Source organism: Anthonomus grandis, chromosome 6, assembly GCF_022605725.1.
Source record: "Anthonomus grandis grandis chromosome 6, icAntGran1.3, whole genome shotgun sequence".
NCBI lineage: Eukaryota > Metazoa > Arthropoda > Insecta > Coleoptera > Curculionidae > Anthonomus > Anthonomus grandis.
Window position 1 is genome coordinate 7,824,274 of NC_065551.1, and position 14,502 is coordinate 7,838,775.

The 14,502-nt window shown below is 33.0% G+C and overlaps 2 protein-coding genes across 2 annotated transcripts in view; both read right to left on the reverse strand.

Moving 5' to 3' along the window:
* Positions 1-14,502, reverse strand: part of LOC126737770 (CD151 antigen-like) — a 102,000-nt gene that overhangs the window by 33,048 nt on the left and 54,450 nt on the right. The gene's annotated exons all lie outside the window — the stretch shown is intronic.
* The window catches only part of LOC126737748 (sorting nexin lst-4), a 30,152-nt gene continuing 20,509 nt past the window's right edge, over positions 4,860-14,502 (reverse strand). The window contains exon 6 of the mRNA XM_050442769.1: positions 4,860-5,388. Within this exon, the coding sequence (XP_050298726.1) occupies positions 4,997-5,388 (392 nt within the window). The 3' untranslated portion in view covers positions 4,860-4,996. The remainder of the gene's footprint in view (positions 5,389-14,502) is intronic.

A 14,502-nucleotide genomic window follows, 5' to 3' on the forward strand; every position in this document is an offset into this window, starting at 1 on the left:
CTCATCGAAAGTGTTAAGGTCCTGTCTTCCATCAATCAAGGAGTGCACTTTTCCAGTGAAGATTTTTCCAAAATGTTTTCGTTTGATTCCTTTGTTTTCCGAAACATGTTTCCCAAGCTCACTCACTTTTTAAGTTGGTGAGTGTAGCAGAGCAGACCAGACAACATTTAAACGATATCGCTTGTCCTTCTCAAGTAATGCGTTACAAAGCCACTCTTGCAAGTCCTGTTTCTTCCCAGTCGTATCGCAGTCGCTTTTCTCCAGCTCAGTGATGTTTAGGCTTTTAAGTCCACTAACTTTGCCATTTTCACACATACTAGTTCGACCTATTTCACTATTAGTTATTTCTCACTAATCTCATTAATGTTCACTGACACTGTTGCTTGACGTCCAATTCATACCCTGACACCAATGTAGCATTTTTACGGTTTATGTATATAGGTGTGAATTTTTACACACTAGGGCGTAAAGTATTTTAGTATATTTAACTTTTTTACGTTCGGTAGTAGAAAAAACATCGTATGCTAAATAGATTAAATAAATCTAATTTTGTTTAAAAAAGGGAACTTTTTTAATGAATATGAACGATTATTCGCATGCCAGTTCATGTTCAAATCCTCCACTCATGACTTGGCACACCTCAATTAACATAAAAGCGTTAAATATAGTGCACAACTTAAAAAAATTTCTTGATAAAATACAAAATCAGGTCGGCAAGCACGATGTCTGGCTTCACGGTATTAAATTGACTATAGGTTGCGAAAACGTTACCGGGACACATGGGATTGTATATAGAGGGTGTCCCAAATTCGAGCCTCACTACTGGGATCTCTTGTTAAATTGACGCAAAGTTGCGCAATTTGGTGCTTATTAAAACGCCATTTTAAAATTTCAAAAATTCCGAAATATTTGGAAAAAACCGAATATTCGTTTATTCGAATAGATATACCTAACAAACTAAATTACTCATTCTTATTGCAACTTTCTGTATTCTACAAAATGGTGTCGTCAGGTTTTCAAACCGACGTTTCGTATTTGAGCTGTCATCATCAAGTTTGTTTCAAGGCGTTTAATGAGCATCAAATGCGCAACTTTGCCTCAATTTAACCGACCTCGTATCTTCTATTTTACGAGATCCCAATGGTGAGATTCGATTTTGGGACATCCTGTACATAAAAAAAACAAAATGTCCCGTTTAGTATGGGCCATTTCACCTTTCTAAGGGTTAGTCGTGCACCTCGAATCTGTTAATCCTGTAAAACAAAAGCAACATATTCAAAATTCTTTAATGTTTTTATTCTTTTCATATATGTACTATAATGACCTCTGTAAAGTATAACGTTATGTAAATATGCAAGACAAATAGAAAAAAAATGACTGGAATAAATATAATATAAAAAGTATTTAACAAGATTTCTTGGAGTAGTACAATAATCACTATTTTCACATACTAAAGCTCATTTCTTTGTTTATAAACTTTTTTTAGTAATAGCTTTAAGCAAAATATAATAATACGCCTAACAAATATTAAATATATAATTTAATTATAATTATTTCCTCATAATCTGCTTCACAATAATTCCAAGCAATATTATTCTTACTTTAATAGAATGCTAATGCTATAAAATAGTACAAGATTTGTATGAAAATATGACTACTTATAATAATAATATATTTGTACAAAATGATTAAAAGTTTGACAAATCTTTACAATAATTAGGGTGTCACAATAAAAAGACACGATCGCATTCATTTACTTTTACCACTAATAATAGACATCACAAAATAATTGGTATTATCAATTTTATAATATACTAACTATAAAGAGTTAAAAAAATGCAATAAAAAACAACTAACAGGAATAATAATATAAAATATCTGAAAAATTATTGTGAGAAGAATTTTATTAGATAGGAATCTTATGTAAGAAAAAATATGTATAAATGCAACACAATGGATAAAGTGTTTCTAGAATGCATAAGTCTGGAGAACAATAATAATATATTGTTAGCAGTTTACACTTAAAAATTGGTTATGAAGCTTTATATAGTATGTATGGTGATAAATTAAGTAAATATTTAAGGTGTTAAGATGTGAAAAATAATATTATTATAAGAAAACCGGGATAACCGAAAAAAATTACGGATCTTACCTACCGTCAAACGGGGTAAATCGGGACAGTTTGACATTTTTTTACAAACACGTGATTTTCATGCATGCAGCAAATGTTTTTAGGATGGGTAATATGAAAAACCTCTTGTAGACACAACAGCTGTTTGACATTCATGCGTGGCCGTTAGTTATTTGGAAGATTCCAGTGCGTACAGGTGTCCACATATTAGAGCGAAATTTAACGTTTTTTCAATCTGCTGCTAACTTTGTTTGGAAAAGGTATTTATTGGGAGATTTGAGCATTGGGTTGTTAATATAGTATACCTGTGGGTATTTTCTAGATGTTGAGTGGACTTTTGTTAAATTATTTTGCCAAGTTTTTTTATTATTAATTTTTAAACATAAAAACTCGCTTTCAGGGGTGAATCGGGACAATGGTCCGGAAATACAAAAAAACGCCTGGGACTATCAGAATTATAGTCAAGAACAACTGAAAAAGGCTTTGAGGCAGTTCAAAAGAGGCCAGATAACTCTTCAAGACGCAAATGAGTTATATAACATCCCAAAATCGACATTACAGTGTCATGCGAAGCAGAAGCCAAAGAAACAAGGTGGTCAAACAATTTTGACAGGAGCTGAGGAATCCAGGCTGGTCCATTTAATAGTACTGGCGGAAGAGTGGGCATACCCAATGGAGAAAACTACTATTCGATACATTGTAAACGAATATCTTGATAGAAAAGGGGTAAGAGTGGCGAAATTTAAAAATAATATGTCCGGTGTTGATTGGGCGAATTTGTTTTGTGTTTGACATAAAGAACTTCTGACTGAGAGACTGTGCGAGAATATCAAACGGTCTCGTGCAGCCGTGACTCGGGAAACAGTAAATAAATACTTCGATAATCTCCAAACCAACTTGCAAAACGTTGAACCTGAGTCCGTCATTAATTATGATGAAACATGCTTTGTGGATGATCCCGGACGGAAAAAGGTCATCGTAAAAAGAAAAACAAGGCATCCAGAACGGATCATCGATTCAACAAAACAATCGACATCAGTGATGTTTGCAGTAAGTGGTGATGGCCATCTATTACCCCCATTTGTTGTTTATAAAAGCGAGCATCTATACGATACCTGGTTGACAAATGGGCCACCAGGTGCGCGGTATGGACGAAATAAAAGTGGCTGGTTCGACCAGCCATTCTTGCCATTGAAGACTGGTTCATTTTTATAGCTCTACCTTTCTTGAAGAGGCGTCCGGCACCAAGGGTTGTCATTGGCGATAATTTGTGTAGTCATTTGTCGCATAGTGTGATTGAATTATGCGAAGAAAATAATATTCGGTTTTCTTTTTTGCCGCCAAATTCAACCCATTTAACACAGCCACTTGACGTGTCCGTTTTTGGCCCGATGAAAATGGCTTGGAGGTCAACTCTAGAAGGTTGGAAAAAACAATACAAGGGTTCTTTGCCGAAGGAGTATTTTCCAAGCCTACAAAGGCAAGCTATAAGCAAACTAGAAGCAACTCTAATACAAAATATTAAAAGCGGTTTTCGTGGCACGGAAATCATTCCCATCGATAGAAATCAAGTTTTGAAAAGGTTGCCACCAGAAAGAAACCTCGAAGAAGATGATCCTAATGACTGGACGGAATCTGTGGTAGAAGTGCTTAACGAAAGCAGGAATGCATGCCTACTGTAGCAAGGAAAAAGAAAGTTACAGTCGAGCCAGGCAAAAGCATTTCTACCACAGATTTTTTAGAAGCGCAACCGCAACCGTCAACAAGCAAGACAACAGTGCCTCAAGACTCTCAAGAGGACGACATTTTCGAACTTGAGTCAGATAAAGCAGAATCTGAAGCAATGGAACTGGACGAGTGCTTTGATGTACAGCATCCAATGGAAAATAGCATTGCCACTGACGATTTTGTCGAGGTTAAGTTTAAGACAAATAAAGTGGAAAAATATTTTATCGGGCAAATTAAGGGACTCTTTGGTAAAAGTTTTGAAGTTAAATGTCTCAGATCAAACCGAAAAATAAAAAATTGTTTTATTTTTCCAACAGTGGAAGATATTTGCATGATTACGCCGGAACAAATTAATAAAAAACTACCTAAACCAACCGAACTGCGACGAGGAGGATACAAATTTCCTTTACAATTGAAGTTAAAATCTTATGCCATCTAATATCATTATATTATTTCCGAAAATATTTTTTTTAATGTGGTTTTTTTAAGTCTGTAACTGAAAACTGTAAAATAAAGACTGTTTTTGTATTTTACTGTAGTATTTTTTTTTTTTGTTTTTATACTTAAAAATATATGAAAAATATAATTTTTTAAAATTTTTGGTGCCGATTTACCTCATACGCGGGACGGCATGCATTTTACATGGCCCAAAACGGGGTCAATCGGGACACCCTATATTTATTTATTTTTTTATAATCCATGGAAATTAAAAAATAATCACTTTCTGCTAAATTTTAACTTTGTTCGGCAGTTGTATAAAAAAAATATAACATAAATATCTAATAGTAGTCCCGATTCACCCCGTTTGACGGTACGTGTTCGGGTCTTTATGGTAACAAAGGGTAAAAAAGATTGAAATATTTACCATGTAATACACATATACAAAAAATCTGTTTCTAGTAATTCACTTAGTTTGATGAAGAAAAATTCTTATGCACTCCCGAAGAAAAATGTTGTTCTCCAGTTTTAAAACATACTTTCTAAAAACGTAAAAGACTAATTACCTTTTACACTTTTAATCTTTCCTTATTCATTAATCTCAAGGAAAAATATTTCTTACTCTTTTTACAAAACTATCTGCGACATTCCACACTTTGAACAACCCGGAGGCAAGATTCAAACAAACAAATCATAAACCTATTCAAAATTATCCAGAGTCTCCTCTAATTTCGAAACGATCTTTTTATAAAAGTTTAATTGTTCCTTTAGGAAATCTTTCACAGCCCTTTTCATGTCCTGGTCCCTTTCTTGTTGAAAATGATCTAATTCTGCGAATACCGTGTACGTGATAACGTCAGACCTCCTACGTATTTCTGCCAGTGCGGCCTGGGATGTTTGATTATTCCGTTCGCACTCGCGTTTTTTTTGTTCGGCCATTTTTTGCATTTGCAAGACGTTTGGTAGATTTGAAGTAATGCCTTTGTAGATGTATAGTTTGTCGAACAATGGGAGCCAATCTATTCTTAATTTCGCTTGTTCTTCATATAATTTGCCTATAACCGTGTATGTTGCACCGATGTTGCGGACATCTGGAAAATTGTAAAAAAAAGATAATAAAATTGCGTAATTTACAGGGTATTGATTAAGTACATCCACAAATTGTTAGCCTTTAATTTGCATGTCTTTTATATGTAACTTTATAATTCAGTACAAAATTATAAATTAAGTATTTTTTTTCTATAAAATATGCATCTTAAACTTATTACTTTACTGAAATATATTGTAAAATGCAGTGACTGCCAATAGATTAAGATAAATAAATAAAATGTATGTATTTTACCTAAGCAACACATCATATATTATAATCGTTAAATATATGTTTATTTAATGATTTTTTAGTAAATTTTTGGTTTTGGTATATTTATTTACCGTAGATGGTCAAGGTATATTTATTAAACTGGAGAATATATGTATATCATATACGATTCTATTTACAAAATGTAGAAAGTTTCGGCATTTCAAAACATTGACACGGAATTTACATATCTAGTTTTAAATTCGATTACTACATCTTAAATATTTGATGAAATTCTTTTAAAAAATCACTGTTTTTCGTCCTCATTATCGAATCTAATAAAGCTGTTTTTATAGTAAATATTTATATATAAAATTATATCAAATTTAAATAAACAGTATTATTAAATTAAATATTAAATATAAATTTTTTGCAAATATATTATTTTTCATCAACACAATCCTTATTCTCCCACCCAAAACATTTGTCCAGTAAGAAATTCTTTTGAAAAATCATCGTTTTTCGTCTAAATCCAATCTAATAGCACTGTTTTTATATTAAATATTTATTAATAGACATATAATATACAGTTGTCGCCAAAAAAATAAGGGTGCATATCAAATTTTATCAAACTGAACTAGCTTTACTATATGTTGGAATTTGAAAATGAAATAATACGCATTTTCTTCCGGCATTTAATCTGTTTACTTGATAAAATTTATAAATAAACCAAGAAGGCATTATATTTTAAAAGCAAGTTTTTTTTCATCATTGTTTAAACATCTTGTGGCCAAAAAAATAAGAGTATTTGTTTATTGTAACTATAGTCTCTGTTTATTCAGATAAAAGATTTGTTTGTGATATTTTCCATAAATACAAGTCAGTTTCAACAAGATCGTTGCATCGCGTTGGTAAATAGGGGTCAATGTGCGTCTAATTTTGCAATTGAGAAGTCAAAATAAATTCTACGCATTTATTGCAAATGTGCATAAAAGATCACCTTGTGTCATCTCCAGAGTTTTAAAAACACAAAATAAAATGGAAAATATAAATATATATTGTACGCGAAATCAGTAAACAACCTTTTTCCACATCTACCTCTATAACGCGAAACTTAAGCCTAAGTATTAGCACTAGGACAATAAGAAGACGTTTGCAAGACCAGAAATTATATGGTCGAGTGGCCAGAAAAGTCCCATTTCTAAGCAAAAAGACTATAAAACAAAGACTGACATTTATTAAGAATATTTTTTAATGAACATTTTCAAAGAAATTGGTGCAACAGTTTTTTAGTGATGAGACGAAGATCAACTTATTCGGATCAGATGAAAGAATATTCGTTGGAAGGAGGAAGAATGAACAATATAATCCTAGGAACACAATAGGCACAGTTAAGCACAGAGGTGGAAATATCAAACTGTGGGGCTGTTTTTCCTAGAATGCAGTAGGTCCAATATTTTGGATTAAAAAGAGCGTGACAAAAGAAATTTATTTGGATATCTTGGATAGACTCATGCTACCATATGCCCAAGAAAATATGTCTAGAAGGTGGGTGTATCAGCAAGATAACGACCCTAAACATACGGCACGGATTGTTAAACAATGGTTTACACAAAATAGGGTTTTGATTCTAGAATAGCCATCACAATCACCTGACCTTAACTCTATTGAAAACCTTTAGAAGGAGCTGAAAAACCGAGTAGCTTGTAAAAAAACAACAAATAAGCAAGATTTATGGAAGGAACTTCAGGAAGCTTGGTATTCCATCCCAGTTGAAACATGCGAAAAGTTGATCGATTGGATGCCACGAAGATGCGCAGCCATCCTCAAGAATAAAGTTTATTCCAAGTACCAAGTACCAAGTACTGACTAGCTTATCTAATGCTGTCATTTGTGTTGCGGTACATTGTAATTATAATTTTTTATGGCCATTTTTGAAAAATATTCCTATTTTTTTGTCCACCATAAAACGTGTAAGAAAAAAATTATTTATTTATAATTACAAATTAAAATGACAAAGGATAACGTGTATTTATTTTTTTATCACTGATGGCATATGTTCTACAAATATGAAATCGTTATTGTTTTTTTCTCTATGTAGCACAATATATTATTAGGAATATTCAAAAAAACCAGGCACTCTTATTTTGTTGGCCACCACTGTACATATACATGTATGTATGTATGTATGTGTTATTTTGACATTTAGAACTGTCGTTTTTATGTCAAAATAAAATAGTGACGCATTTATTTTCGTACACTGATTTTTACCTATTCAAAAATCATAAAAATGTAAAATGTTAAAATAAAAAAAAATCCTTTTTTATTAGGCCGCCATTTTGAAACGAGTTAAGATATGGGTCTAATATTTCAGGGCTATAAAGTACTCATTGAGACCTTTAAAATGAGGTACCACACGACCCCCCTTTCTATTTAAATTTTTTTCTCAAGATGTCGCCCAGCCGCCATCTTGGAATTTACAACTACCTAGTTTACAGTGAAAAATAGTATCTATAGACCAATTTACTTATGCCAAGTTTCAAAAATTTTTTTTGACCCGTTCAAAAAATAAATGGGGGGGGGGGGGGGGACTTCAAAGAAAAGCACTGTATATATATACACATAGTATGTAATGGTATATGTACATATTCATGTATATGTAGAGGGAGGGTAGTCTTGGTCGACTAGTTATGTAACAAAAATTCTTTTATAATTTTTTAATATTTTTTTATACATACAGTGCTTTCATTTCAAAACGATCCACCCTTAATAACTTTCTTAAAAAAAACAAAACAAAAAAAAAAACACGTCAAATTAGATATACAGGGGGACGTTTAATTCTGCATTTACTGAAGTTCTGTCAATCACCTCCTCACCTCCAGCTAACTTCATTTTAATATGTCAAATGGGAACCCCCATCGTGTGATACATCATAGTAAGGAGCGTAAAATTCTCTATTCAACGGTATTAAAAAAATGAAATCGGTAAATGTGTAAGCAAATAGTTAGCGAAGATTTCTAGAAATAATGAATATTTTATTTACGCCAAACTTTGGTATGTCAAATGGCTACCCCATGGTGTGATACATTATTTTAAACGGCATTCATTATGCTATCAATGGTTGTAAAAAAAAATAAAATTGATTGACCAAGAAGCAATTAAAGTGTAAATCGGTAGGGTGGAAAAACAAATTTAATTAGTTTAACAAATTTATTTTATTAAATATTCAAAATGCGCGCCGTTATTAGCAGGACAATAAAAAAGCCTATTTTCAAGCTCCTTACGAACATTGGCATGGGTCTGCCCGCTAATTTCTCTGCATTCTTAAAATATTCTATTTTTTAAATTATCAATACTCTAAGGTGGGGTTTTATAAACTTTGCTTTTTAAGTAGCCCCAAAGAAAAAAGTCTTGTGGGGTTAGGTCCGGAGACCGCGCAGGCCATTCGATTGCACCACGTTTCAAACTGACAGTTTTAACAATAATAAATCGCTTGCTTTTTAAACGCCTTAAAAATGTAAGGTATTGCAGTGTTTTTTGTACCTATTAGGTAGGTTTCGCAAAAAATATAAGTGAAATAAATACACATACAAAGTTATAAGACTGCAAAGATTTTTGCAAAAAATTTGAAGACACTCTTTTTTCTCGCAAATAACGGTACACATTCATTACTTAAAAAAATAAATAATTTGCTTGAACTAAATATACTGTTTGTTACCACACATTTTAACTTCTAAATTGCTTGTATTTTTTTTTTGATGATCTATTATAAAAAATGAAAAAATTTTAAGATGATGTAGGTACCACACTAAAAGTATTCATTTAAAATACCAAAGTTTGGCGTAAATAAAATATTCATTATTTTTAGACATTTTCGCTAACTATTTGCTTACACATTTACCGATTTCATTTTTTTGGGTACCGTTGAATAGAGAATTTTACGCTGCTTACTATGATGTATCACACGATGGGGGTTCCCATTTGACATATTAAAGTGATGTTAGCTGGAGGTGAGGAGGTGATTGACAGAACTTCAGTAAATGCATAATTAAACGTCCCCCTGTGTTTTTTTTTTTTAAGAAAGTTATTAAGGGTGGATCGTTTTGAAATGAAAGCACTGTATATATACATGTCTTTGCCCATGTAAATTATTAGAAAGTACAAATAAAGCCATTATTTATTTATTTAACAAACCACAGAAGGGTGTCCTCTGCGACAGAAAAGCTAACCTTCAGTGATAAGATAATTTTATGTGTTAGCTCAAATAATTTTTTAAAACGTAAGTATTCATCATTTAAAGACTGAATAATTTAAACATTATTTTACTTTTTGCGCCTTTTGTAAAATTTCATAAAAGATATTAATAAACGTATATACAATGCATCCGTAAAGTAGCAGATAAATTCAATAAATATTACATGGACCGTTTCTGGAAAAAATGCCCAAACACGTCGATTTTAATATTGGGTTTAGGGATTTTCTACTTGGAAATTAAATATACAGGGTGACTCAAAAAGATATGACGTCATCAATATGTTTTGTTCATGGAAACCACCATGTTTTAATGCAGAATCAAAAAAAACGCATTTTTTTTTACAAAGGATATGGTACAAATGAATAGTGGTTACATAAGCAATTTTAAAGGTAAAAATTATAATAAAACGTAAAATTAAGGAAATACTTATCTAAATTAAATGTTGGTATGTTGGTATTTTGGTTTTTTGTTGTTGTTGTCTGTGTCAAAAAGTGAATGTATTTTGGTGCATCTATTTGAAGTATTTTTACATTTGCAAGTGAAGTTTATTCTTTTTGAGAGGCGAAAGCAGTGTCATCCTGCGTTTTATTACTAACTTTACTTTACTACCTACTGGTATTGTATGAAATATGAGAAAATTAACCAAACGTGAAAGAATCGCAATCTTGTGCTTGGTTTCGGAGATATGTCACGTACTCAAAAGGAGGTGGTTCAGTTATTTAATGCAACTCATCCTGATCGGTCGCCTATTAGCCAAAGCATGGTAAGCGGATTCGAAGTAAAGTTTCGTGAATTCGGTCATGTTCGGAATACCCAAAAAGCTGGTCGGGGTTCAATAACTGAAGAAGATGAGCTTAACGTTCTGTTAACGGTCCAAGATAATCCCAAAGCCACAATCACAGGCACGGCTTCTTATGTTAACTTATCGCGACCTACTGGGCATAAAGTATTGTTTCACCCTTATAAAATATTCTTACTTCAAGAGCTATCGGAAGATGATTTTGATCGCCAAAATGAATTTTGTGAGCAAATGCAGCAATTATGTAATGATAACAATAATTTTGTAAAACGGATATTTTCTGACGAAGCAATGTTTACTCTAAACGGCCATGTGAACAGACAGAATTGTCGATACTGGGCGACCGAAAACCCTCATTGGTTCACAGAATGTCATACACAACACCCTCAAAAAGTCAATGTGTGGTGCTGTGTAGTGAAAGAAACAGTTTTAGGACCTTACTTTTTTGATGACACTCTCACTGGTGAGAGGTATTTGGACTTTCTCCAAAATGATCTTATCCCCGCTCTGTTAACTTTGTATCCGGATTTGGAAGAACCTGACACGCACCAACGTGATCTTTTTTTCAGCAAGATGTTGCCCCGCCACACTATGCTTTACCCGTTCGCAATTATTCAGATGAAGTTTTTCCAAATTGTTGGATAGGTAGACGAGCGTTCATTGAATGGCCACCCAGATCGACAGATTTAACTCCCCTCGACTACTTTTTATGGGGATACTTAAAAAGTAAAGTGTATGTCACTAAACCAGCGAATTTAGAAGATTTAAAAAAAACAAATACGCCATGAAATTAGAAATATTACTCCAGATGTCATTGACAACGTTTAAAAAGAATTTTTACATTGCCTTGGTTATTGTCAGGTTGTTAACGGTGCTCAATTCGAACAGTTAATTTAGATAGGTATTTCTTTAATTTTACATTTTATCATCATTTTTCGTTCAAAATTGCTTATGTAACCACTATTCATTTGTACCATATTCTTTGTAAAAAAATGCGTTCTTTCTGATTCTGCATTAAAAAATGGTGGTCTCCATTTAAAAAACATATTGATGACGTCCTATCGGTTTTTTTGAGTCACCCTGTATATTTAATTTTCAAGTAGAAAAACGCTAAACCCAATATTAAAATCGACGGGTTCATGCATTTTTTTCAGAAAGGGTCCATTTCATTTTTATTAAATTTCTCCGCTACTTTGCGGATGCACAAGTTCAACTGTAAGTTAATTGAATATATTTTTATAACATAACAAATTTACTCCTAGGAAAATTTCATGTATAGATTTTAATACGACCAATTTTGTGAATGACTTGATCAATAGGATGATAAATGACAGCACTAGTAATAAGAATTTAATATTTTTTCATACCGCTAAAGCCGACTTTCATGTAGACCGAATAATCTTTTCACTTTAAAGAAATATCTTAAATTATTTATAATATTAATAAATCATTCTCTTTGATAAAATCAAAATGTACAGGTTTTGACGATATGGGGTATGACATATTGCTGTTAGTATTAACTATGTTGCACCCGTGTTGGCTAAGATTTTTATTCTTTGTTTGGAAACGGGATTATCCAGCCATATGAAAAAGTGCAGTAATAAGAGCTCTTCCCAAGGGAGCAAGGATTATCTCATTCGATGAGCTTAGACCTATAAGCATTCTACCAATACTTGCGAAAATAGTTGGGCTAGAGATAGTATTAGACAAAATCAATAACTTTGTTGCACCAAGACACCTATTGCCTACAAATCAGTTCGGCTTCAGGGCTTGGCAGAGTACATTAACAGCTCTAAGCAAGGTTACCAGTCACATTTCCAAGAACATGGACGTCTCACTTATCTCCTGTCTTGTATTGCTAGACTATAGCAAGAGACTTAATCCCATCATCACGGCTACAGAATCAAACTAGTACATGAGCTAAATGACGATGATTTTGATCGTTATGTACAATTTTGTGAGTACTTTAGTGATAAGTTTAAATGTGAGAAAAATTTCCTGTACAATGTCTGTTTCTCGGACGAATGATCCATTTATTTACATGGTGAAGTCAATAGTCACACTTGTTGATACTGGAGTGACACTAATCCTCATTTATTTCGAGAAACACATACGCACCAACCTCAAAACAAGTATGGGCTAGTATCCTGGGAGATCATATTATTGGACCTTTTTTTTATTAATACAAATCTTAATGCTGAAAATGACTTGGGACTTCTGCAGGGCGCCATCAATCTCAGAATAACTTGAACAAGATGATAACGTCTAGAAAATGAGCTGATGTTTCGACAAGATGGGGCACCACCACATTATGCTGCTGCCGTTCGTCATTTTTTAAACGACGTATTTTCTGGACGATGGATTGGCCGCAGAGGTACCGTAGAATGGTCTCCTGATCTTACCGCTTTGGGTTTTTTTATGAAGTTATCTAAAAACCAAAGTCTTTGCAACAAAGCCTGAGTCCCTTGAAGATCTTCGAAATAGAATTGTTAAGGAATCCCAGTTAAGAACGTCCGAAATGTGCGTAGACGTTTTGAATAACAATAATTGTATTTTTGTATGGAGGTCCGAGGAGATCATTTTCAACATAATAATAAAATAATAATTTAATAAAATAGGTTGAGGAGATGGCGTTAGAGAAACGCAATTTTTGTCAATAAACGTCGCCCTCAAAATTAAATTTGGCGTATTCGGCCGTGTTTGACTAAACATTTTATTTTTCAAGATTTTTTTCACGGTGGACTGTTTTGTGTTGGACACTCTATATATGCTTTCTTGTTTTTTTTGTCTCTTAGGTAACATGAAAGAACACTGTGGAAATGTTCACTTTTTATGTAATGGTTTTTACTTTATCAGATTGTTGCATAATAAACGACGTTATTGTTATTGTTTTATTTAAAACTGCATTCCCAAAACCGCATAGCCGCGGAATTCTTTCGAGATAATATGTATACTTTACTAAAGTCCAGTTCAGAGATCTATTAGGATCTTTGATGTGTCGCAGATGCCGCACTAACTAGTCCGTGCGCCTATGTCATATTTATTGTCGCATGATATACAGTGCCGGCCAAAAGTGGAGAAACTTTTAATATTTTTATTTTTTTCTTATTAAAACCAATTCGAAGTAATTGTAAATAATGTTTATGGTTATATCTAGTAGTGACGAAAATAATAGTAACGAAAAAAAATTGAAAACAAATAATTTATTACAAAATATGCAAACAAAATTTATTTTCTCTAAGGACAAAAATGGAGAAACTTTTTATTTTTATGACATAATTATGTGATAATACAAAATGTGGATAAAAGCACACTAATACTTTGTGGCATAACCGTTATTCTTCACAACGTCTTGGCATAGATTCAAGAAGATTGTGTATAATATCTCCGAAAATTTCACTCCATGCTTCTTTTAGGATTTCGGAACTTATTCGGATTTTTTTGTCGAACTTTTTTGTCTAGGTGCTCCCACAAGTTCTCGATGGGATTTAAATCTGGACTTTGAGCTGTCCACTTCAGAACTTGAATTTGTTGAGAGGTTAGGAAATTTTTACCAAGTTTAGAGTTGTGCTTGGGGTGGTTACATCATACTGGAATATCATACTGGAATTTCCAAATTAACGGCAAATTATCCTCGGCGTAGGGAAGCATATTATTCCCTAAGATGTTTAGATAATATTGGCTATTCATGATCCCCTCTATTCTCACCAGTGGACCAACGCCATGCCCGGAAATACATCCCCACATCAACACTTTACCGCCTCCATGTTTGATTGTGGGAATAGTGTACTTTGGGTTGAATTTTTCATTCTCGGGACGTCTAACCCATCTCATACCATCTGACCCAAATAAAT